Source organism: Rhinolophus sinicus, linkage group LG03 (genome assembly GCF_036562045.2).
Source record: "Rhinolophus sinicus isolate RSC01 linkage group LG03, ASM3656204v1, whole genome shotgun sequence".
NCBI lineage: Eukaryota > Metazoa > Chordata > Mammalia > Chiroptera > Rhinolophidae > Rhinolophus > Rhinolophus sinicus.
This window is the reverse complement of record NC_133753.1, coordinates 80,081,083-80,107,864: the sequence shown is the minus strand read 5'-3', so window position 1 is coordinate 80,107,864 and position 26,782 is coordinate 80,081,083. Positions and strand designations below refer to the sequence as shown.

The following is a 26,782-nucleotide window of genomic DNA, read 5'->3' as shown; positions in this document are numbered from 1 at the left end:
ACACACACACAGAAAACACAAAAGTAAGGAAACCCTCTCGGGTGATCTCTCTTTTAAAGTCCTTTCATGTGTTTGATTATTATCTTATAACCAATGTATCTCCTTTCCCTCCCTGATACATATACTTGGAAGGGCAGAAAGAACTACAGATTCTGCCTAATTCAACAATTAACCATTATTCACAACAAAAGTAAATGGGAACTCACTATATTAGACATAGTGTGACCCATCTGTAATGTTCATAAAATGTTTATGTGAGTTTACACAAGCTACCTGACTTCAGTCAGCATATTCCCTTTTTTTGCAGAGTGTACATAAGCAGACAAAACTCTAGATAATAGCTCTACAGACTTACTCCTTGAAAAATTCAGAAAATAGGGTTTTCTCCTCAGGAAACCTGAAAATACTCAGCAATTTCAACCCAAAGTGGTGATGCTGTTACTGAGAAAAGAAGCAGGCCCCACACTTCTACACCCAGCACTCTGTGCATATTCATGGGGCTCTCACTGAAAGGTTTCACCCCTTCATTATCACAGTCTGAAGGGAAGCCTGTGTCTACTAGAAACTTGAACACAATTCATGCAAACTGAAGATTTCATGAAAGAAGAGGGGTCTAAAAATGGAGAAACGACAACAGAATCAAAGTACGTGAAGCACTTACTCATGTAAGTGTAAGCACAGTTTTCTGAAGGGTAAGCTCATTTCAATTGTCCGACTACAACTCTACTAGACTCAAGGTCATTACTCATCTTCGGAGTCTCTGAACTACAGTTAAAGTGTGTGTGTACATACACACATACACACGTGTGTGCTCACACCCCTATTAAATAACAGGCAGGCATCCCCTGTCGAAAAGCAGGCCAGGTCGAGGAATAAAAGATTTGTGGTTTATGGGGCATAAGAAGCAAAGCAAAAATGTTCAGGAACAAAAACATCAAGGCACAAGTACAGGAGTTCAAGAATCAGTCAAAATAAGTACTGTAGTCTGGAAACCAGGAAGTCAAAAGAGAGATCAGAAAGATAGGACAAATTTCAATGGTCACAGCAGACAGGAGTTTATGTGTCAGTAGTTTGACAGAAAAAGATAATAACAGTATCTCCATCAACAGGTTGGTGTGAGCCTGTGCTGGGACTACGTTTCCTGCCTAGGTATCTATTTACTACTCACTTATTTGACATATAATATACCGAGCACATACCATTAAGTTTTGGGTCCCTCTGAGGTGCCCAAGGGACATCTGAATGGCTATGGCCAACACACACCTGTGTCTATGTGTTTAGAGATAAGAGAGACGAGATCTCCAAAGGAACAACTGTGGTGTTGTATCTTTATTATTTCCTTTTATGAAGCCATGAGAATGGACAGATTCCTGCAGGGAGTAGAGAAGATGAGTAGAGAGCCAGGCCAGAACGCTGAACCACAGAGAGCTGAGAGGAATACCAGAAAAGTATGGCCTCACGGAAGTCAAGGGAATAGTGTCTCAAAAAGGAAGGTGTGGTCAACAGCGTCAAACGCAGCCAAGATTATAAAGTCTGCAAGTGTCCTGGCAGCAGCAGGTCACTTCTGGTTTGGAGGTATACAAGGAAGCTGAATGCAGCTGGCTGAGAAACACTGAAGATAATGGTATGTGCATGGGGTGAGGGAGAGGGTATTACATTTCTGCAAGCATCTGGTTATTTTACGAAACGAGAGCTTTTATTTTAAACGATGTAGAAAATAACAAGAAATAAAAACCAAAGTAGAGAACGGGGGTCAGGGATTATTTCAAATAGAGAAGCAAACCTTTAGGTGGCACTTCAAAATGGAAACGCCCAATTTTAAGGGAATTGATGAAGCATATTTAAGGAAATGCTGAGTGAGTCTGAGATAAAGGCACGAGTAGAAGAACCGTCAAGATGTGAAAGCCAAACTGAAGCTTTCCTGTACTGACTTAAGGTGGGGACCAGAGAATGTAACTGCAGTGATTCAAAAGCTAGAGTGTCTACATTTAAGCTACAAAATGTCCTAATTTATAAAACTCAGAGAAAATGAGAACTTCCATAACAAATTTGGGATTAAGAAGCGCACATTCCCCAAGCTGAGAGACAGAAGTCAGTCCAAAGGATAAGTGAGTGACTTGTTTAACAAAACTGAAATTTTTGCAACTTTCAAAATTCCTAAGTGAAGACACAAATGCAATATAAATGCCTGGAACAGAAAATAAATGTTTATAATGAGCAATACTTAACGATATCAAATAGCAGTTACAAAGTAACTCAAATGTTTAGAAAGTTAATATATTAAAGAGCTTATCACTGTGTCTGACATATACAAATTATGCAACAAGCAGTAATTGTTAGTTAAAATATAATTATTTAAACTGTAAGACGTGTATTTGCTCAAATTTTCCAGATAGAAAGCACAGTCCAGAGGTCTGTGTTTTTCAGAAATAGAGCAATCTTCCTAAATAGATATTAGATGTAGAAGACCATTTTCATCTAGAGTTGGGAAGCCAGAGTGGATCTAGACAAAATAAATAAAATCGTCATCATACTAAGGTGCCACACCGCATAGCCATACATGGTTATATTCGTTTCTGGAAGGCAGTGCTCTCATTAGGCAAATAGAAAGCTTTTGCCCATTGGATTGTGTTTTCATAATTAACACTGAATAGAATTTCTAACTGTGTTATGGGGGAGAGAGCCCTGTTTCTATTTACGTAGGCTCTGTGTGTGGGGAGGGGGGGTTGGACTTATTTAGTTATATACTAAATGTTATTTTGGCTTCAGAGAATGAGATGTGTTTCTTTACCTGTACATGAATAAATGTGTAGCCAAATTTTATTCCAAAAATTATTCAAGATACATCAATATATCTGAATGTGGCTAATATGCACTGAAGACAAAATTTAGTGACTAAAGATAGTAAACGTTGGAGAAAGGGAGCAATGTTCAGAGTAAAGAGAGAAAGGAATAAGTATATTTGAACTACTGATCCATTTTTTCCCCTAGAGTCATTATTTCATTTCTTTACATATATTAAGTTCAAGCAAGTTTATCAAGTTTTAACCCTGTACTGGTATATATGAAACTATCAATGTTCACCACTATTAATCAATCATGGCAAAGAGCTAAATTAATCACAGTTATTCAATGTATCCTTACATGATATTTTCTGTGCAAAGATTTTTGCTATAGGTATTATGTACGCCAAAACGTGATGGCTGAACTGTGCTACTAGAGAAGAGATCCCTAGAAAGAGGTCAGCTCTCTTTGTAACCTGCTCTGTTTTACCTGATTCAATTTTTTTTGGTCTAATCAATTTAAATTATTATAGGTACAATTTTGTGAAATATAGAATTAATGGAATTCAGATTTTATGGAACTATAATGGGCTATAACATGGGTTAAATATAATTCTAATTGGAAATATTACATTGTTCTGGAATTCATCTATTTGGTGGTATCATTTGGAGGTAAAAAAACTAACAATTGCATATTTGGTTCTAATTGATTTTCTTGGTTCTTTGCTTAATAGAGAATTGTGACACATCTTGAACCTAAAACTACTCTCTATAAAGTTCCAGGAGTATAATCTCCAGAACAAACAATGTAAATAATTCAGCTTTGAAACCCAGAATACACTAGAAATTTCTAAGCATTGGTAAAATATTTACAATTACAAAATGCTTATTGTTCATGTTAATTTCTTTTCTTAGATCACAGGTCCTGGAATATGCAAAAGGTGGTTGTAGATTTTTGACAGATATGGGAAATTCGTGGGATGAAACATAAACATGCAATAGGCATAATTAGGACTGGAATTCATTCATTTCTTCATTCACTAACTCTATTCCAGGAATGTCTTCCACCACTAGGCATGCAAAACGAAGGAGACTGATTCCTTCCCTCCCAAAGAGGTCACAGTCTGTGTAGAAAGACAAGTACAGGAAAAAAAAAAAAAAGTACAATTTCTTTCTTCATCATCCATCATTTTGGTTAGTGGTTCTCTATGCTGGTTATGGATGTTTAAAATTTTAATGATAGATTCTGATGGTGAACTATGATCTGCTTTTCAACAGATAGACAGTTTCTATACTCCACTGTCACCTCAAGGGCATCTTCCAGTTTGATATTTTAACATGATTTCCAGATATGTGATTGACATTTATGTAAACATCCCCATTGCAGAGAATAATTGTGGATTGAATCCAATAGAGAATATTTGGGCTGAGTGGTCTCATTAGTTATTAGACCATGTTTTAATCATTAATTTGTATTAAATTACATTATTATGGTATTGTTAAATCCTATTGGGATAAAAATGGGGTTAACAGACTGAAAAGGGAGAAAGCATGGTGCCAAGTCATTGGGCATTGATTGGAGGTGAATTTATAATTGGATCTGAATTGAGCAGAAGCAGTGGGTTATTTTAACCCAACTGTTTAAGTGAGCGACATCAATGAATTATGGTACATACAAAAGTGCATTGCTATGCAAAAGACAGGAATATATTATGACCTGTGCCACCATAACTGACAAAATGTAAATCTATTCACAATCAAATGTTATAAAAACTGTGTAGGAAATAGACCTACAGATTATAACTGGCTAAACAAGCTCACAATCTCCTCACAACAATCTGTAATACAGTATCTTAGCAAAATATGAGGTTGATCTGCAAACTTTTGGTTGACCTGTTTATGTTGTGATTGTAATCATTCGCTTTATAAGACATAGTGACTAATGACATCAGAAGATAAGAACAATGATGACATAGTATAATTTTGGAGTGCAGAAAGACTCAATACCTACAAGTCTACAGAAATTATTAAAAGGCAATATATATAAAGGGAACTATACCATCAGCTGAGCCCTTATGAGGTACAGAGCAGGGTACAGGAAAGGAAAAAATAACATTATGATGCAGGAAGGTGATGTGGGAAAATGGAGAAGCCCCAGAAGAAAGAATGAAAATAGAAGAAAATAAATCGACAAAGTCAAAAAGAAGCTGGTATGGTAAAAGGATGCCATCTCTTTTATACAGTAAGTCAATAAAGACTGAGGCTTGAGCCCTGTTTCAAATCCTTACTAACTGTACCTTATCTATAAAGTGGAGATATTGACAGAACTATCTATTGAATTATGGAGAATCTTAAATGATATAATGCAAAGATACAAAGGGAACTGTCAACAAGTCAAAATTTATGGATAAATAGAGCAAACCAGGAAGAGAGCATGCTTACAAAATAGGACAAACATCTACTGCGATAAAATATAAGTTATGAGAATGTGAATACATTCACATCATAAGGACCATCCACTAACTGAGTCAGCTAAAACTATGTAAGTTTGATGGACTACATCATATACAATTTTGGCAACATTACATATTTGGAACCTTTGCTATTTTCTCTCCAAATAGTTGACTTCATGTTGCATTAAGCTCAAAGAAGCTCTAAACTATAGGACTATTTCAGCACTAGTTCCTCTCATCTTTTCTATAATAACCTCCTTAAAAGTGGCTCAGCCTGTTGAGAGACAAGTCTCTATGGGTCTCTTGCATTTCTGTACATCTTGCAGGCAAGGCACCAACTGTCCTTTGCTCTTCACTATCTATTCAAGTTTGTATGGAGAACAGCCTCGGAGGATAGAGCTAGTGTTTCTCCTTCACAGGAAGGGGAAGACAAATTTATTGTCCATTCTAAAAGATTTAGGTTCCCTAAGCTCAGAGTTCCACTTGTAACACAATCTACCTCATGTGGAGGTATTAGCTGGCCCTTTTTGCATCGCCCTGTACGAACTGGGGCTCAGAGAACTGCCTTACATGCTGATACTCTGGCTACTGCTGATGTTGTATTGTATTAAGCTTTTCTTCATCTCTGATCCAAGGGCTTTGCATCTTCTACCAGCATTCATTAAACTGTGGCAGGGTCTAACACACAAGCTTGCAAGAAGGATATGATCTCAGATTCTTCACAATTCTTGACACATATTTTTGGAGAAAATATACTCCCTTGAATAACCGATAAAAATGTATGAATATGTCATCTCAGGAGATTCTCATATTCCCTGAAACCCATTGCTATAACACTGATGGACCGTGGGTTAAAAATCCCTGTTTAAGTCAGAAGAGGCCACACTCAATCAGGGCCTATCAAAAGTCTTTGTGACCATGTACAGAACAGATGCTGCTGACAAATAAACAACAGCAAAATATAGCTAGACGGTAATGTCTGCCCTTGGAACAAGACTTGTAAATGAACCTGATTGCAGAAGAAGTGGGAAATGGGCCAGACTGACGCCTACTGTGAAGTCTACCGTGCTTTGGTTCAACCCAAGTCTAAACATCTGCTGTGGATTCCTTTCTACAGAGAACATTATAGCCATCTATAAATTCCACATTTAAATTCTACTTCAGCACTGAGTAGACACATCCAAGCTTGGTGTCACGACATTCCACCCAATTCTAAATTTCTTTACTTGATGATAGCTCTTTACCACTATGAGAGACTTTTAACTAGATAGAAAAAAAGTGTTTAATAATGAAAGTATGTACAATGCATGTATTTAACCCAGCTGATGCTACTTGCCCATTATTATATTCCATAATGTGAGAAAATTAGCATATTACCTCTAAAACAATGTCACTATGAGATGTTAAATTTTCAGAAGAGTTATTGACTGATGTATCCCTTGGGAAGGGACACATACAGTACATGTGATACAGAGACACACTGAAGATTCTCCATGTTCTACTAGCTGAAGTTTTGTTTCTTATTATTGACTCCTTTTAAAAAATGAAAATAAGCTTCACTCCTAACTGTAAATTGTTCTAATCAGATTATCTCCTAACACCTAGCCAAAATTAGCTTTGAGAAAATGGGGTTTTGATGAGTGAAGAGGAAAGAAAGGAGTTACAGAAGTCCAATCTATACTATACAATGCTTTCTTATTTCATTAAGTGTTTTTGTAATAGAAAAATGGAACATTACCTTTTGAGGAACAGAGTGTTTTTAGGAAAAAATATTTTTATCAGTGGTGTGAAATTATCACTGACAATTAAGCATAAAATAGGTTTGGGGATAAAATACTCTTAATCTACTGATAATATACAGACTATAGGCACAGATAATCTACATATATAGAAATTAAGCAAAAAAGTTAATTATTCATAATAATATATGTGCAACATCTATTCGTATCATTAATTATCAAAGAAAACAATAAATAAGTGAATAAATGATACATCTTTGAAAAAGTCATTAATTTATTAGAAGCAAGACATCTTATCCAATCATAAATATTTAAATCTGTCTACACTATAAGCACTAAGTCAGTTCACCTTTATACGTAAAGGAGAGGAATTAGAAGAATGCTCCTTTGAAAAACAAAGTTAAAAAGAAATAATTGTTGTAGTTTGGACAAATATCTCACCACAGAAATTTATTCCTTTATAAATGTTTTAGGAACACACAAAATTTTTAGAGATTAGTTATTCCCCTAAGCGCTCACATGTCCATCAAATTATTACATTGTTAACTTCCTTCTTTATGGTATATCATCTGATTTTCAAATATTTCCGGAGTTGTTCTACTGTCTCAATTGAATTTAACCAACAAATGTATTTATCGCTAAACACTTTTAGTGTTTTTCTTTAGGGCTACATTGAGTCATGTGTATAATATGTCACTTTAACAAATAACTTAATACAGCCTATTGCTTCCACTGCAATGTCCCTCTGGACATTCTTGCTGTAAGAAGTTTCCTTTCCAAGATGGTTTCACAGAAGAAAAATATTTAAATATCCTATATTTTATTGATTGAAACCTGCATGACAAGCATCACATTTGATCTAAAAACTTGAGTTTATTTAATAGTTTGACAGTAAGGAACATTTGTAAATGTTAATACCATTAGGAAGAAAAATCCACCATATACTTAAATTCATTATTTTGTATCATACATATATCCACATAATTCACACCGTGCAGTCATAGCATTTTGTCGCTGGAAGGAAATGGTAGAAACTCAGTACTATACAAATGAAGAAACTGAGGCTCTAAATGGTTAAAGGATCTGTGTAGAGTATATCTTCCTATAAAGATCATGGAAGACTGACACTGGTGACCAGGATTTATGCCATTACCCGCTGTTCTACTAGTACCCAAAGAGCAAGTTACCAATGGTAATTCATAGTGTATTGCCCTGCCAATCTCCATATCCATAGTCTTAAGTACACATCTATTTCTGAGTAATGGAACACTTCTTGCTTTTTGCCTGCCCTTTGCTGTACACAAAAATTGACACCCTTTGGTACAGCTTGATGGTAGGGCTCTCCACTGACTTCCACCCTACTGTATTTCAGTAGCACCTGAAATACCCTCTGATCCAGGGATGTTACAGTGTTACTATTACAGTTATCCTTTATAATATACAAAACCACATTGGCTAGAACATGATACAACTATCATTAAAAAGGGCTACGCCCCAATCATTTGTTTAAGCTGCTCTGCAGCCACATCAGTACTGCACAGAAACAGGCCTTGGGAGATTCTTGACGTTCGGAAGACAAATAGAAAGATGTGGAACAGTTCTTTCTTTTTGCTGAGAATGGTCTATCTTGTTAGTAGATGTTTGTATCAAATCTGAAACGACTGCTAAAAACATACCTAACTTTTTCTAGCTATAAGCTTCCCCACATTCATGGGAAGTAACCGTTGTATTTTTTAAATGATTCTGATTTTCTGATCCTAAATACAAAAAATAATCTATGAGATTAAACCCCATGGATGAAACCACGTGCAAGAGCAGTATAGGTTATGGAAAAAGATGCCTTCAGAATGTCTTCCAATATCTGTATTGCTAACTATAACTCTTGCATATATAATTCCATTATACTTTTGTAATTCAGGGTTTTGAAAATGCTTTTGAACCATTAATATATTTTCCTGGTTAAAATTCTTTGAGATGTTCTTAACAAGAGTCTTAGATAATGAATTTGGGCAAACTCTGGAACAGTCTTTACAGTATTATCATTCTCATTAATTTTCAGAACTACCCACTGTGCTGAGATGATTGTCATGGGCCTAAGACTTCAATTTGGCTAAATATTTTTGCATATATTTCAACATATAAGTAACTAACAGATGTTTAAATGTTAAGTTCATATGGAAGAAATGGTTAAATGTGTTTACTCTAATCTCATGATTTATTTGCAACGTTAATTCTTATTTTACTATTTCTTTATGTATTTCACAATTTCTTCTATGCTTGGGTCTATAGTGGACAATAATTCCAAAATCTCTTCAAAGATAACAAAACAATCCTTTAAAACATGCCAGAATTTAAGCCCTTTGAGCATTTATAATATTTAACACTAGTCTTTTAAAAGTGAAAACCTTATATAGTAACTCAAACATCATTTTTATAAAATATACAGAGTTCATATGAAGCATGGGACTGACTATACTTTTTCTGTAGATTTTTGTTTTTTACATAAAGAGAGTTTCCATTTATATTCTTATTTGGCTTTAGCAATCTGATACGATACTGCCCTAACCTGTCAGAAAAAGATGGGTAGGAGGCTAAAACCAGTATTACTTTTAAGAGAGTTAATGTACTATACAGGTCCATACTTTCATCCAGTTTATTCTTTTTTCTTTGCCTTTTTGGTTATCTCTGAAGACTGCTTCTGTTTCCATTGTTTCATCCTTTAGCATTCACATATCAGAGCAATAAGTATTTCATTACTGGTTTATCTGTCCAGAGGCTTGAGAAGCGGTAACAATTAACCCTCCCTTCACAGTGATTGATACAGGCTTTGCTTTCAATTTGTTCCACTACACAGATCATGAAATTCTGAATGCAATCATCCTCATTGACCTACACTTTCAAACACACGGCTACAATGAGACGAAAGCAATTATTAAAAGGAACACAGGACTACTGAGATCTGAAACAAAGTCTTTTAAAAATCTGTCAGATGACCTTCTGGTAAAATTGGCAAATTTTCATGTTAAGGAAAATGATACTTTGTGTCCCTGTCTAGAAATATGCAATGCAATCTGATCAATGTATATTATGGTGGCTGCACTGGCTATAGTATGTACTTGGCAAATAACAGAAAGCCATTTTAGAATTGTTATAAACAAGAGTTCAGCTGTTAACATTGTACCTTAATCTGTGTGAAATGTTTTTCCAGGAAACTAAACTATCTGATTTGTGTATAAAAGACAAACCTTAACCATAGCAAAGAATGATGGCTGGAAATGCCATAGCTTTACTCTATAAGAAGAGATGCATACCTGAGCCCCTCATCTCCCACTGTTCCCTCCCTTTAGATGAAGATTCACAGTAAGAAATGAATACATTTTTCACAAAGTCTGAAAAATAGCTTCAAATAAATATTAATCTACTGCAATCGATATATATGAGGAATGGAGAGGGGCTAGTAGGCAAGTGGTGACTACAGGACTATATTAAAACAAGGGTTGCAGTTAAAGAAAATCAGGGCGGAAAGCGAGGCAGCAGGCCTGAGGCTCTAATCACAGAACAGAGTGATGGAGATGAACCAATACTGCATGGATTAGCAATGAATTATTTTGAACTGTAATCATATGCCTGCACAGAAGAAAGGCAAAAACTAGCCATTACTCAAAAACTGATCTGCTGATTGAGAGAGAGAGAGAGAGAGAATAAATGCATATGATAAACTAATTCAAAATAATGAAAACCTGAAGATGTGGTTACACTTCCAGTAACATGCTATTTTTAATGTCTGCCACACGTTATATAATATGGGGTATTTAGAGTATAAACTGTAAAGTGCTTGGTTTCAAGTAGGATTAAAGCAACCATTTATTCTAAGATTAGGATGTGATAGTTACTCTTCTCTCCATTCTTCCTTACCCAATAAAACCATTTCTGGGTAACTTTAACACCCCCACATATAAAAATGTTAAGTATTTAGTTATAAAGAAGACACAATATTCAAAGAATTAACTTCCTTTGGATAATCTGAAAATTCACACCAAATGAAGATTCAATTGTTAGCACTAATTTTGTTAGGAAGAAAAAAAAAATCAAAACTGCTGGTAACAAGAGATTCCTAAGATCCTTAGGAACAGACTGTTTAAATGAAGAGCACTTTAATCAGTGGAGGAATCCTCACGTTTCTAATGTCTTGCTGTGCATTCTGCAGGTTATAGTAGCAGCTGGTAGAGGTCATATATCTTTTGTGAGCATCCCAAAAAGGCTCACTGCCAGACTGTTAAATTATGAATAAGCAATGAACAAAAGAATGCAGATACGGTGGTGACAAGATAATCCAAGCAAATTTATCTATGACAAATTTCACAGGATTAACAAATTACATTTACACAGAACAATAAAAATGTGCAAAAAAAAAAATGATGAGCCTACTTTTCCTTACAGCATTAGGAAAACAAAAAAGTCACCAATCCACAGCATATATTTAGATTTAACTTGATCTAAAGTAAGACATTCATAATATGTTGAAGATACCTTTGTAACGTCTTCCTATTTTAGGTGGACATAAAGATGGTATATATGGTTGATATTTTATATATAAATTATGTTTAAACTACATATGGCTTATATATAAACCATGTACACCATACACAGAAATTTTGTGCAATAAAAAATCATCCCATGCATACATATGAATAGGATGTGTGTTTTCTAGAAATAGGTCCTGAGAAATAAACTATTTTTGTAGGACAAAATGTTCCTTCAATCAATGCAACATATTAGTTACTAAAATATCCTGTTCATTGAGATCTCCATTTTCAAGGACCAGAGAGAGAGATAGGTTCTGCAGTTTCAATCATTCCATTTGCCCCTACCAAAATACTGCAATCTTTCTAAGTAAAGTGCTTCTGAATGAAGTTCAGAACTGGTATCCTTTTCTGTAGTGTTACAACAGAGAAAGGAAAATTCAGATTCAGGGGCAGCGGAGGGAGGAAGGTGTTAATTTCAGTTATATTCACATAAAGATGACCCTCAAGCCAATACTAAATTTTTCTTCATAATAAAATTCTTTTTATAAATCTTGCAAGTAAAAAAGTCCCAGCCAACCATAAGTTATAAGATACTACTCAAATGACCTATGATTCCATAAAGAGGTCTTAAAAGGCTATGTGGTACTACTTTCCAAAATATCTGATAAGGATTTGGTAAGTTTAACATTATATACAAGCTAGGTACCCAAGTCAGAGCCCGTTAATTCTGCATTAGCATACTGATAATAAAGTACGATACTGAGATGTAATTTCTTTTAAGATGATCTGAATGCTGTTTTAAATTTTGTAGCCTATTTTTCACTTACACTTCCCACTAACTATTGTTTTTAATCTTCAGTAGTTTAGCAGAATATCTCTCTAAATGAGTCCTTTCCAACATGTTAGAAGGCAACCTATTCTCTACGTAAACAAAAAAATTTCTGAGTGTAAAAGTATTTCATTAAGATATATAAACAAGCAAAACACTCAGCTCATACAACCACAAATACTCAAGAACTGCTCACTCAGTCCTTTCAAGGCCTGAAATTCCTACTATACGTTTTTTTCTTTAAGAAGCTAGTTGGTTGACAGTATTACATCCAAAACCATAAAGATAAATGCGGCATCCTGGTCTGCTACCTCAAATCTAGTGTTTGTTCTATGAGCAGTGCTGGAGTCAGATGCTACAAAGTTTCCTAAAGCATAGTTTTTGTCAAGGAACTGTAACATACCAAGCCATCTCCTATGACTCCTGGCATTAAAGAAATAAAAATGTTACCAAAGACTTTCCCTCTTTAGAGATGCCACAAGTGTGTGTGTGTGTGTGTGTGTGTGTGTGTGTGTGAGATGGGGGAGGAGGAAACTAAATAATAACTTACCATTTATGTATATACTGTCCATTTATAACACATTATATCTTTAATTAAATGAGTTAATTAATATATGCAAAGTCCTTAGAAGAGTGCCTGGCACTTCGTGCTATATAAATGCTTACTGTCATTTTTATAATGCCAGATAAGTTGGTAAGAGGCCAACTTGTATGAGTCCTTATATATTTTAAAAGACAATACCCAAAAATACAGTTAGGCACTAATGTATGTTATTCAGGAAGCTCTATGAGGCTGTTTCTACCCACTCCATGGAAAAACTATCACAATTAAAAAAACGCTTCAACTGTAATCTCCAGACAAACTGTCGCACACTCTGAAGCATGGATCGCAGGAGCGGTCCTTGCGCACTTCAGAGTCTATGACCAAAGAGCCTTATGTACACAGCAAACTGATTCTTCTCTAACCATTCAGTAAAAAACTCTGCCCTGAAGCGTATATAACTATGGAGCCTGCCCACAAATCTACTGGAATGTTAAAGGGTGGAGTACAAATAAATTAAATATTGATTCTTCCTCTAACTTTATAAATACTGTATTTCTGACGTTCTCCAAACATCTAGTGAAGGACCACGAAGCAGAGATCTAGTTCACGATCCATAGTGCACAAGGTCTTTCTGCCATAGGAACGCTCTGGCACCAGCTCATAAATTCCTGACTTCAAAAATTCAGAAATGCAGGCCTGTCCACACTGCTGTTAAGGCACATTTCCACAGAGACAAACTTGAATTCAATCTCTCATTTTACCACCTTCCTTGGGAACAGTAAGTCTCTATTTTCTCATCCATAAATGGGATACCAGCACTCCCCTCAGAGGGCAGTCGGGAAACTAGTAAGAAAATCACTGTGGAAGTATTTAATACAGAGCCTGATATATAGTGTTGTGTCCAATAAATTTTATCATCACCATGTGTGAGCTCTTTTCATTTTTAAATCCCATCAAACATCGTTCCTAATTTTGCTAAAAGTACATGGAGCACTTTTCTTTCCTTCCCTTCTAATCATTCTATAACCACTAATTTAAATATTTTGCGAGTTCAATGCCTGCCCCCCCCAGAACACCAAGCTAACAGATATCAAAAGCGATAGAGCCTTACTTATACTTCTATGAATTCTGCACTTCCTCCTCTTTCAGAAACTGTGTTGGCAGGAGCTCTGCGACATTTTGCGTGCCCACTATAAGGATAAGTCTGACCAGAGCCACGCTCGTGCATGGTGTATTATGCACTACCATCCCTGTTGCAAGTCACCATGGTCCAATAGTAGAGGTTCAGTAAATAAAGCTGAGGGAATGAACCAAACAATAATTACAGTCGAGGGCCAGGAACATTCTGGGCCATCGTAATACAGGATGTTCATCTTGCATCTCATGATTTTGTACCCAAGACCACGAGTGTTCCAATTAATTCACGGAAACATTATGCTTTAGCAATGTGTGCAGAGAACAACTTCAAGTATTGTTTCATCTTGTCACTGCCCTAGTCATTTGAGCTATGGGAGCAGTGACTTCACTCTTACTAAGCCATGTCCTGCTAATGTCCTGTAGTATTACTAATATTACTACAAATTAGTCTGACTATGTAAGGTTCTATCAAACTTAATAGTGCAAACATCCTATTCACACTAATGGGGCCCATGCTGTAAAAATACCATTTGGTTACAGTTGGTTTATTACACTGCCCAAGAAGGGGAAGGGGGTGAGGGGCACTATTTACTGTGAAAATACTAACATCATTAAATGCAAGCAAACATAACTGAATTTTCCCATAAATTCTGGAAGTTCTAACCTAATCAGAGTACAGATTTAAATATTTAAAGTTTCACATATTCCATTATGGGCAACTACAGTAGCATTTAAATTTTTAAATTAGTATTTAATCAACTAATCAACTAAAATATTCAACACACTAACTCTTCCACTAAGTTTCAGCTTTATCCATTGTAAGCAATTAAGGAATGTCTATAAAACACCTGAAGTTAGATTCTAAGTCAATGTCAATGCAGAATTTTTAAAAAAAATTAATTCAAGTGACGCAATGCTACAATGTAGAAAAAGCATCCTCGTGACTACCACAGGGGAGGGGCCAGTTGTGCTCTCACGTGTGCTTAATTTTCTTTCAATGTAATGCATTCTGCATAGGAAAAAAGATCATCAGAATTGCAGGAAAAATAAGAAAAATTGACTAAGGTTTATGTTGGGGTCATTATTACTAGTAAGGCACTAAAGGAAGTTTATAGGGGAAAACATCATTACTAGGAGTAACTTGGAATTCTTCATGACATAATCTCCACAAATATCCCACAAAATATAAAGCTCTGCAGCTTAAAAAATCGCTAAATAAAAGCTACATGGCCTACATCATCCCCCAAAAAATGTTGCTTTACAAAAGTGCCCACATGCACACCCTCACACCCTATCACAGAAAATCTCTCCACAGAGCAGGGGATTCTGGACATCACATCCTTTTTCAAAGAGATGCAATATGGACATGTCAATGGACTCCAGACTAAGATCTGGACAGAGCAAAAAAGTCGAGGGGTTCGTGGAAACTGACATCCCTATAAAATAGCTCTATTTTAGGGACAACTATCTTGCAAAAGAATTTCAGGGGAAAATCAAATTTCATATCACTAAAAAAATCTAGTCTGTAGATTCTATTGAAGCTGCAATATGATTCTTACCAATTCACTGCTGAGAGGGATGTTATTTTCACAGAACTTTTAGTGAAAAATAAAAGTTACACTTTTTAAGAATATGGAAAGATATGGAGACCAAAACTACTCATGATACCCCTTGGTGCTAAAAGTACGTCATGCAACTTCTGTTTGACCAAAAGCATCAAATAATGTTGAATTCAAGTTTGGTCATTGTAACAAATCAAACCTAGTATTACAGATTTGGAGCAGCTATATGTTTCTCAATTCATAAATTAGAAACTGGAAATACGAAAGGATGCTGTAATGTGGGAGGATCCTACATAAAAAAGGTCATTGTAACCCCTGGCTCCGTAGCCATAGGATCTAATATCTTCTCTGGTGCTTCTATGATATGCCCATGCATTACACTTCTTGTTGACAGTCTGTTGCCTTGGAAATATTTCATTATTTCACTTTTTTCCATTTGTAGACCCTTGGCCTTGTGATATGAAGGCCATCCTATTTCATATTTCCTATTATCATTTAAGCAATCTAGTGGAGCTATTTATATATAAGCAAGTGTTATACAACGCATATCATTTATCACTCTGTATTTAAGCTTACACTGTAGAAAGAAATACCTCCAAAAAAGTCTTCATCACCACCTTTGCTTTTTAAACCAAAAGCCCTGTGCTACTGGCAGAGGCTTTGCAAACCAACATAGGCATATCACATGCTTGACACTCTGTCAGTCTAACTTTCTTGGTTATACATCCACACAGTGGAAAAACTCTGTGGTAGTGCTATATAATATACAGACTATTGGCATTTAAAAAAAAAAATCACACAAGTTTAAATATACAAGGATTTCAAATTGTTTTTTTCAGACTCTAAAGAGGATTTTCTGTGTGTACAAATTACGGAAATTTAAGGAGTACAAAATAGTAATCAAAGACATTATCAAGAAAAACCTTTTTTCCAAAATTTACTCAGTAGACATCATTAGAATAAAATGAATTTTGTACTGTATTATTATACTCAGGTCAGGTGTTCCATAAATAAACAATAAGAGAATTGAAAGATATTTTTTCTATACAAGTTTTTGATTACTTTGGTGTATTTGAAAAGCAGTAAAGAACAGATTTATGTCCATAAACGCCTCTATGAAATCAATAATTAGGAAACAGTTTTTTAAATGCCTTTCACTTTGGGTTAAATGAGTGAGAGTATATCATTTACAGCACGTCCACAGAAAGCCATTTTTTATAAACATATCTGTGTTCAGTCATTACTGAGAACTACTATTACCAACTAATAAGTTCCAGGCACAAAGTGTACATCAAGGTGAAATGACTCTATTTTAGCAAGTAACCTTGAAAAACAACCGCCTCCTGAAAAACTGTCTGATTTCCCGTTTCAAAACCGAAACAACTGACAAGCTTAATGTTTACACTTAAAGTGTTAAGAGTATTTAAAACCCTAAAAACAAAGTGAACCCTCGGGGCATAAAACAACTGTTTGGATAACGGGCCAAGTTTGTGGTTATTACTGTTTAAAACATTTAGTTTATAACTCCTTCCTTCCTTTCCTTTCTTTTCCTTTATAGAGCTCCTTCTGCCCACTACCTCCTTATTACTCCTCCCTTTCCCTACAGGTTAAACCTTCTCAGATCCAACCTTTAAAATGACAGTATCCCAGCTGAACAAGAAGATGCTATTAAAGGGCATTAAATTAAATACAGTATATCCTCCTACAACTTCAATCAGAATTTCAGACCAAGTGTTATTTAGTTCAGCTCTCAAGTGGAGCAGAATAACAAATCGCGCACTTTGATTTACCTTCTTCGAATGCCAAATGGAGACAGGTGATAAAGAATGCGCTCATGCACAGGCTGTGAAGTTTCCTCTGGAAATTAATTCTATCTTCAAGATTCCTATCTCAGAGAAATTCCCAAAATGGCACACAATTGGCGTCTGCTGGAGAGATTACTGGGGCCATCCTAGTAAATACATTTACTACCCACAGAACTGGGGGGGAAAGGGAAGGAAGGAAGGAAGGAAGGAAGGAAGGAAGGAAGGAAGGAAGGAAGGAAGGAAGGAAATTATAAACTTTTGATTTCAAAAATACTGTTATGTTGATAAAAATAATTAACAGCCATGCACAATGCTCTATCTAAATAGCAAACTATTTAATACATGAATTCTTCATAAAACAGTAATACTAAATGTTCGTTTTAGCTACTCTGTGAGTTGTCGGTTAATGCTACATACATTTAACATCTCTAAAAACTGGATTATGTATGATTTACTCTCAGGTATCTGATTTATATAGAAATTATCTAGAGTTTAGAATTAATCAATTACCTACCTACTTAACAAAATTATTTCCTTAATCCTGACAATTCTGCAGTCCTTATTGTATGAAGGAAACAAGCAATAGAGCAACTGAAGCTTTTTAAATGAACAGTATAAATACCTCTACTTTCTTTTGATGTAAGCTACAGGTTAAATGCTATGTAGTAACAAAAATTAAACTGCCCATGTATTAATAATTAAATCTTGCACCTACGGACTTTCCCCATCTTCAAGTTTACAGAAGCCTGTGAGTAAAGAAAACATCTCTGCTGAGGGGAGGGGTGGGGTACAGCTTATATCTAACTGCATTTGCTTTCCTCATGAATCAATGAGTAACATTTCATACTTCCTACTGAGAATTTCGTCTTCGGAGACAGAAAGAGATATTCACTTTGCTCAAACCAATATGCTATATGCAATTAATGTCATTGACGCGGCCAATTAATAGCAAATAGGATTCCAAACAAAGTAGGCTGCGTGGACAGCAGGAGGGAAAACCACGTGGGGGGGGGGGTGCTTAGTTACTCTGAAACCTAACAATGCTATTCACGTAGGACAGTTAAGGATATTTTGAACACAAACTGCCTTTCCCTTTGGGTTTAGTTTAACTAACTTCAAACAGACAGCTTGGCTGAGCCCCTTGCCTGGATATGCAATTCTCACCAGGAACTTTTTAAACACAGATCCCCAAACAGTAAGTAACGGGGCATAGGGATGCTCCAACTGTTGGCACATTTTAAATCTCGCTGTTGGTTGCTTGTTTGAATGTGGGGTTTTCTTCTTTATCCTTTTTCTGTGAGGGGGGCGGGGAAGTGGAGAGGAGGGCAAAGCAGGAGACCCACAAGTTGCGGAGACTGAGGGCGCAGCCCGGGCGGCGGGGAGGCGACGGCCGCTCCTCGGCTCGGCCTAGCAGCTCGGCGCGGAGACAGCCCCTCCGAGACGCAGCCGGGGCCTGGCGCGAGCTCGCGCTCCCCGCCCCCGGCCTCCTCCTCCTCCTCCTCTCCTCCTCCCCCTGCTCGCCTGCCTTCCCTCCCCCTCCCCACCCTCACTCCTTCCTAGAGAGCAGCTGCCAAGGGACCTGCGGCGGCCCTGGGGATCCCCCGGCCCCCCACCCTCACCGCTGCTCTCGTCACACAGCAGCCCCTTCTTTTTTTTTGTTTGTTTCTCTTTTCTTTTTTTTCTTTTTCTTTCTTTTTTTTCTTTTTTTTTTCTTTTTTTTTTTTTTTTTTTTTTCTGTTAGGGAGTCACTCTATTCGCCGAGCCCAGGAGGTGCGACTGCTCGGAGAGCCGGGCGCCGCCGCCGCCGCCGCGGGAGCCCGCTCGTGCCGCTGCCGCAGCCGCCGCCGGGCGGACAATGCGCGCGGGGACGGCGGGCGAGCGCGGAGCCGCAAGCCGGCAGCCGGGGTGCCCGCGGGCTCGCGGCCCAGGAGGCGGCGGCGGCGGCGGCGCGGGCAGCCTCCCGGCGGCAGGTTCAATAAACAGAAAAGTGTTACCGTTCTCGCCTGGAAGGATCCTGCTGAAAGCTGGGCTTGGTGGGCGCCATCTTCCTGCTATTTTTTTTCCTCTCTTACTTTTTGCCTCTCTCCCCCCTCCCCGGGTGGGGGGCGTGGGGAGGGCGGGGGGTGTGCGTGTGCGTGGGGTGGCGGGAGTGAGTGCGGGCGTGCGCGGCGTTCGGCGGCCGTGACCGTGGCCGTGGCGGCGGCGGCGGCGGCGGCCGTGCAGCTGAGGCTGGGAGGCTACGGGAAAGTCGTGCGGCCGGAGCCTCGCCGGCGGCCGGCCGTCCCCTCGCGCCGCCGGTGCCTCTTGCCGCAGGTCGCCGCCTCCTCCGCCGCCTGCGCCTTCTCCTCCCCCTGCTCGCCCGGCGCCGCCGCCGTCCATGCGCCGCAGAGCCCCCGCGGCCCGGGCCGCTCCGGCTCCCGAGACATGCCCAGCGCGGAGACAGGCGACCGGCAGAGGAGGAGGGGGAGGCGGCGGCGGCGGGGGGAGGCTGCCGCGCGGCCCCGCGGACAGCCCGGCCCAGGGCCCCGCCGCCTGCGGGTTCTCACCCCGCGCGCCGCCGCCTCCCACAGGCCCCGCACCACGGCCACCCGGCGCTGGCCCTCTGGCAGGTGGGGCACACACCCTCGCTGCGGGGGGCGGTCGGGGCCTAGGCCAGGAGGGGCGGGGAGGGGACGACACGCAGGGGGTTCCCAGCTTGACCGCTGTGAAAGTATTTCTGGGCATTTTCCAGCTGCTTTGCTCTAAAGCGCTCTCTCGCACGCAAACACACACCCCCCTTCTCTCTCTCTCTCTCCCTCTCTCTCTCTCTCTCTCTCTCTCTCTCTCTCTCTCTCTCTCCCCCCCCTCCCCCCCCCTCGTTCTCTCGTTGGGGGACTGGGAAGCTCGGCTGCTGGCGCAACAACGCCACTCAGTTGCAGTTTTGAACACTTCCCTTCTCTGGAGTATCACTGCCAGGGGGAAAGAAACAGGAACCGGGAGGCCAAGGGAGCCAGCTACCGCAGGACACCGGCCCACACGCGCCTTCGTGGACAGCGGAATTAAACGCGGGTGGGGAGTGCGTCGGCCAAGCCCGCGGCCACAGAGCCCAGTGGGCGGGTACAGCGGCAGCACAGGCACCTTGTGGTCCCGGCGTTCACAGCCGCATTTCCCAAGCTGGAGCATCCGCGTTATTCACGCATATGCATATCTGCAGTCCCTAGGGTTTACTGGTGAATCCCTAGGAGTTTAAACGCATTTACATACAAACGCCACTTCCAACTCGGCTCCTGGTACCTGGGACAGGACCTATGGGCCTCCGGGATCCAGCCCAGCTGCCTACCCATTTTGCAGACCAGCGAGGCCTAGAGAAAGTGCCACTCGGGGCAGGGCCATTGCTGGAATCCTGTTACCTGAATAGACCCTGATCAGAGCCATCTCTCCACTAAACCGCTCTGTCAGGTATGGGCAGCTTTGGGGGCAGAGACTTGGGTCAGTCATGTGTCAACCAGGAAAGTGAAAGGACTCCCAAAGCACTTCCACTCAATAAATGAAAGAGTCAGGCGGAAACCATCAGTCCTATATGAGACTTTGCATTTTACTTTAAACTTAAAACTTGAAAAGGGATTCTACTCGGTCCTACTATTCCAGTAAAGTGAGGTTGAGAGTTGGAAACTGAAACATGTGTTTTTCATAGCAGAGGTGTTTAATCTGCATGATGGTGTTTGAATTCTATTTGGAGTACACTCTACAGGTAGGAGAAGATGAGAGTGATTGAAAAATGAACTTGAGAGTGTTGAGTGCAAGATACATGGGCTGGTAGGGAGGGGGGTGAAAGTTGCCAGTTGGAAGTTTTGGCTCCACGACGGGAAGCCTAGGGTGTTTCTGCCCAAAAATGACAAGTGAGAAAAGCTTGTGTTCTCCTGAAATGCCAACCTTTGCTTGCACCGACCCCACCACGGTAAAATGATGCGTCACCATTCCCTTTAGCAGTCACATCCAGGTTTTGAGGTGGAAATTAAGTCTGCCCCTCAAAGCCCCTAAAGCATAACATGTTGGCCTACATTCCCAATGAAGTGTCAGAGGACAGGGGACTGGACTCCTGACTCAGACCCTCCCTTAAACACCTGCCAATAATCTTCTTGCCCCACATGACTCGCACTTCTGTCCCCAAATTAACTAAAACTAAAGGCAGTAACAGGTGTTCATCATATTTGAGTAACGAAACCAAAGAAAACTACATTTTTCACACATAGCACCTTCTGTCAATATGACAGAGCATAGAGAGGGAAAAATACATCCCAAAGGCTAAATTTTGCAGTTGAGTATTATCCTTAGGACTAGTGGTAGGATTAAGTGCCTTGATAAAGTGGCCCTAATTCAAAGATGAATGTGACGGGCATTGGTGCGTCTTTCAGTGTTGGAGTGGGGGACTATGGAGGGTTACCCCTGGATACTCCTGACTCGCCGGACAATTGGACCTGGGAAGATCTTTATGGTGAAGGACAGAATCTAAGAGCAAACCTGCAGGCTGAATTCGCGACCTCCCCTGATGCCCAATTTATATCTTAAGGGTTAGTTGAAGGTCCCCGGAGTGCCCTGAAATCGGCCAAAGGCCATCTGACATTTCTGACCCTTGATCCCTACTTCACAGACCATACCATTGTGACTATTGCCTGTACTTCCAAGTTAAAGTGACCGCCAGAGTCTATTGTCATTTAAATGTTTTATAAGTGACAAAAAACCATACCTGAACCATGAAAAGGAAAAATCTAATTCTTTTCTAAGTCCTTTATGTTTAAAAGATTCCCAGATCTTTTGTATTAAAGGTTCTTGTAATCACTGGAGTAAAACAAGACTAGCATAATTTAAATTAAAAAATCTCTTTGACAAGGAATAGCCTCTTTTTGAGTTATTTTCAAGACTCTCTTTTTTAAACTTCCGACAGTTCTCAGAGCATATAATGAAGTCTTCTACAGAATATTTGCAATATTGGGCATCAACTTGGAAAACTGTGTGTTATGCAAAATCTGCTCTGGTCAACTGGGCCATTGGTGAGAAGGCACAAAATATGGCAGTGATAGATTATCTTAACCTTTTCAGTTTAAACACTGTTGGTTCAAATCAAAGGTTCTCAAATCAATGAAGTTTGAAATACAAGGTAAAAATAGGAACTGTTATTTGAATTATGCATTGTGTATATTTTAAGTTAAATGCCATTGGCAAATCTCTCAGATGTTTAATCATGTGCAATCTGGGAAACACAAATATTTAATTTCACACTTTTATGTGTTCTTTTTTTCTCCCTTCTTCTAAAACTGAGCCCCACAAATGAGAAGCTTACCTTTCATACTACATTGTTAGTTTTTCTCAGCACATTTTTGTGGATTACATTTTCAGTAAAATCTTGGAACATCACAAATTGTGCTCAAGTTAAAACTTTAGGGTTCTAGGGCTGTTGGTGGTGGTAAATTGTTTCCCTTTCCTAATTGAATCAAAGGATGTTCACTATTTCAATGTCACAGCCATAATTGTCTTTTTAAAAAGTCTAGAAATATTTGGGGAAAATGCAAACAAGTAATGCTTTTAAACTTCTTTCTCACCACCTAACCTAACTTTGTAAAATTTGCTTCCTAACTCGCTTCTCTGAATCTTAGGCATTTGCATTATAATGCGTTTAAGATGAATATTTAACTGCGCCGAGGAGACTCGGATTTCATGCTGTATTTCCCTGTAGTAACAGGTGACATGATAACACTATTATGTAGAATTGCAAGTCTACAGCTACACGTGAAAATCGTCCCTATTCTGTTTGGAAACAAGTGATCAATCAGCCTCCGGTGATCAATTGCCGCCCTGGCTGCCCGTCAGCGCGGGTCCGCACCCGGCAGAGGCTTAGAGAGAATTCCGCTGAAGGGGACCGGGATCCCAAACTTTGCAAAAGCACCTTGTGCGGTGTCTCAGACTTCGCTGCAACTCCTGGCTACGCTGGGCTGAGGCTCTGGATTTGGGGCCAGGCAGAGGGCAAAGGATGATTTCACTTTGCCAGTACACTAGAGTGCCTTTCAATCCGAATTGTGAATTATTGTTTTTTTCCTCATCTGTAGAACGAGGGGCAAGCAAAGTGAGCCCTGGCGATGTGCATGTGTGTTGTAACGCATAAAACAGGAGGCAAAGTGAGTCCCACCCCAGCACCCCGGGGCGAGGGCACTACCCCAGCCCAGGCGGGACTACTCACCGCTGCTGGTAGGAGGTGATGCCCTGGACGTTCTGCGGGGTGCCGTTGGCCGCGGCTCCGGCCCTCCCCATTCCCGCGCCGGCCGGCACCCCCGCGGCTGCCCCGCCGGCTGCCGCGGCCGTCACCTGCACGCTGAAATCCGGAAAGATTCGGATCATCGCCGCGGCTTCGTCCCCTAGGCACGGCGGCTCTGAGCGAGGACTGGCGGGGGCTTGGGCTGGGGCTCGGGCGGCGGCGGCAGCAGCAGCAGAGCGAGCAGCGGCGGCGGCAGCAGCGGAGCCAGGCACCAGCCTGCAATCCCATTAGTGAGCCGCGGCCACTGTGCGCGGCAGAGAGGCGCTTTGATGTGCGCGCAGCGGGCTGGGGGGGCCGGGAGCGCGAGGAGGAGGTGCGGGGGGCGTGCGAGGGACTTGCAAACAGCAAAACGTGTCAGGGTGGGGCCTTTTTTCCCTTTTTGGGGGGGGCGGTGGTGCTCCCCCCTCTTTCCAGGATGTTGCTCTCACTGGCTGCTCCGGCTGCGCCGCGCGAGCCCAGCTGAGGGAAGAGGAGGGGGTGGCGGAGGAAGGATGCACCACCGGGAGGCTTGTCGAGGACTTGGCCGGTGCAAGGGAATGACGGGCAGCGGAGGGTGCCTTTCTTTCCCGCCCCCTCTACACACACACACACACACACACACACACACACACACACACCGCGCACTTCCGACCCAAAGTGCAAGAACGGGCGCTCTCTATCCCCTTTTCTCCAGGGAAATAGCCACCACCATCCAGGCAAGCTCGAGCCTCCCGCGGCTTCCAGCAACCTGGATTCCAGTTCGCGTGTGCAGGAATGGGGGCGCAGAGCCTCCCCTCCCAAGCGGGACCCCTCTCTGCCCGTCTTCTGCACACCAGGCAGCGCTAGGGTTGCCAACTGCAAGTCGGACTGCTGGAGAACTTGATGCTTATCGAGGAGGGATGGTGTGCAAAAGAGGAAGGGGGGGAGCCGCTTTTGTGCAATGGAGAGTTTGCTCTCTTTAGAAGAAGGGACTCTCCTCTCTCCTGGTGGGCGGGCGGGCTGGTCTTGGACAAACTTGCAAGGTGGGGACTGCAGGTCCAGCTAGGGGGAGCCGGATGTGCCCCCCATGATCCATCGCTATACGCCCCTTTCGAACGATGAAACGAATAAATTAGCAGCCACAACTGAAGTGAACTCTGCGAATTCCAACCACCAGGGAAACAAAAAGAGAAAGCACGTGCGTTTATTTCCTCGTGTCTCCCAGTTACTTCTCCACATTGTTACATCGGTGTTTCTTTAGGGGGAGAGGACCGAGGCTTGTGGTATGGGCCAGCCGTCTTAATGACAACTTGCACTTCTCGCCTAATAGGTGGGGGCGGTGAGAGTGGATGGTTTCCCCCACCCCCTGCCCAGGACCCCTGTTGTCCCACTTCCTTCCTCTTTCTTCCCGATCTTGAGCCGGCACTATAGTTGCCAGGCAGAGGGTGCAGCCCCTGCGCGCTGCGGAGTTCAGGTTCCGTTCCTCTTGCGCGCCCCCACCCCCGACCTGCTTTTCTGGTGCTGTTTTAGGTTTCCCCATCTGGTTCTCTCTTCCTTCCCTCTTGCGCGACGAGGCCCTGGCCCTGCTGCCAAGGGACCAGTGGCCGCCGCGCCCGGCGCGCGAACCCAAGTTGATCTGGCGGAGTGTGGTGGCCGCGACACTGCCGCCCCGGCCCTCGGCCAATAGCGCCTCGCGGGGCGAGGCACCTGCTTAACCCTTTGAGCCTGGGGTGCAGCCGGCCGGCTGGGAATCACAGGGGCAGGGACGCTTGGCCAGAAGTTGCCAAGGCCAAGAGCGGCAGAGACCGCCCAGCCCAGCATCCCCGCACACGGTTTGGGGACAGGCGCCTGCTCTCGCCGCGGACCTGGGCGTCCCCTTCCATCCTCATGGCTCTCGGGAACAGCCATCCGAACAAAGGCGGGTCCGCGCCCCGGCGGCGTCCCGCGCCAGCGGAGGCCACCTCTGTGCTCCCCTAACCCGAGTCAGTTTCCGGAGGAGCCTACCGCGCCCGGCAGCCGAGGGAAGACAGAGGGAGGGAGCCCCAGCTCTGGCTGGCCGGGCCCACGGCGCAGCTGCGTTTCCATTTTCCTCTCAAAGAAAATGCTTTGGACGGCAGATAATACCAGGAGATATGAAACTGCTTCGTCCCCCACATGTTGCACGTAAAAAGAATCGTAATGAGCATCTGTGGCGTCTGCTATGGATCCCAGGAGTTAGTTGAAGACCTCATCGAGGTCCTGACTCCCTCCTTCCTGGAAAGGGGTCATTTTCTAGCTTAACGGCATTTCATTGGGGGATACAGGTTGTTCAGAGGCCAAATGCAAGGTCATTGAACCGGGGGTCGAGGGGTAGGGAGGTGAAAGGATTGGAAGGCCAGGGTATATGGAAAGACTCCTTTAAGGATCTGGTCAGAGATGTGGGTCCTCGTCCCACTCTGAGTACCGTGGCCAAACGATGAGGGTTAATTTAGGTCTCTGCACTCTCCCCTCCTCACCTCTCATCCTCAGGGCCTGTCTGAGGAGATCTCAACTACCCTTTGGTTCAGCGCAGGCTTTCCTGTTGAAAGGAATGCAAGTTCACACCAATTCTAGAGAGGTCAGGAATGTTTTAGAGGTTGGAAAAAGTTCTCCTCTGACTATACAGGTCAAGGCCGGCACTGTAGGCTAAAGGGAGGCTGATGCGTGAGGGTAAAAATGAACATAGATGCAGGCAGTGGCTTTCTATAACATAGCATGTGTCTGAACTACTGGCCCGTCGTGTGTGGGTGTGGGAGTTGGGGGTTATTGTGCCTGCCACCTAGTCTTTAGGTCAACCTAGACGGAGGCTTGATGGAGGCTTGATGAGCAAAACTAAAACAAGTGGTTCCTGCTGGAAATCTCAAGTGACAGAGTCAAACATCAGGGTAGTTCAGAGGCCACTCTAGAGACGCAGCTTCCCTGCTTTTGTTGACAGCACGCACTGATGACCCAGTCCTAGAATAGATTCTTGAACAGGTTCAGGAAAGAGTCATGTACGGTGTGTTTGGTATGGTCCGTTTTCATTAAAAGAAAAATATCAGAATCAATGCAAATGTGTACTTGGGACTCCAGTAGTGTAATGGAACATTCCAAGCTAGAGCCCCTTGATCCCAAGGCAGTCCCCACATGCCAAATGATC

The 26,782-nt window shown here is 41.6% G+C and overlaps 1 protein-coding gene and 1 long non-coding RNA gene across 11 annotated transcripts in view; one reads left to right on the top strand and one right to left on the bottom strand.

Annotated features, from left to right (window-relative positions):
* The window catches only part of NPAS3 (neuronal PAS domain protein 3), an 856,235-nt gene extending 831,717 nt beyond the window's left edge, over positions 1-24,518 (bottom strand). For 2 of the 10 annotated variants that reach the window (XM_019754551.2, XM_019754555.2), the window contains exon 1: positions 23,593-24,511. In XM_019754551.2, the coding sequence (XP_019610110.1) occupies positions 23,593-23,750 (158 nt within the window). In that variant the 5' untranslated portion in view covers positions 23,751-24,511. Of the gene's footprint in view, positions 1-19,372; positions 19,561-23,592 lie in introns of those variants that run through there. The other 8 variants (XM_074328135.1, XM_074328136.1, XM_074328134.1 and 5 more) reach the window with 7 other exon arrangements.
* LOC141570623 (uncharacterized) overlaps positions 18,427-26,782 on the top strand; it is a 30,744-nt gene continuing 22,388 nt past the window's right edge. Inside the window, exon 1 of the long non-coding RNA XR_012494832.1 lies at positions 18,427-18,573. This is a non-coding gene — a long non-coding RNA (uncharacterized LOC141570623). The remainder of the gene's footprint in view (positions 18,574-26,782) is intronic.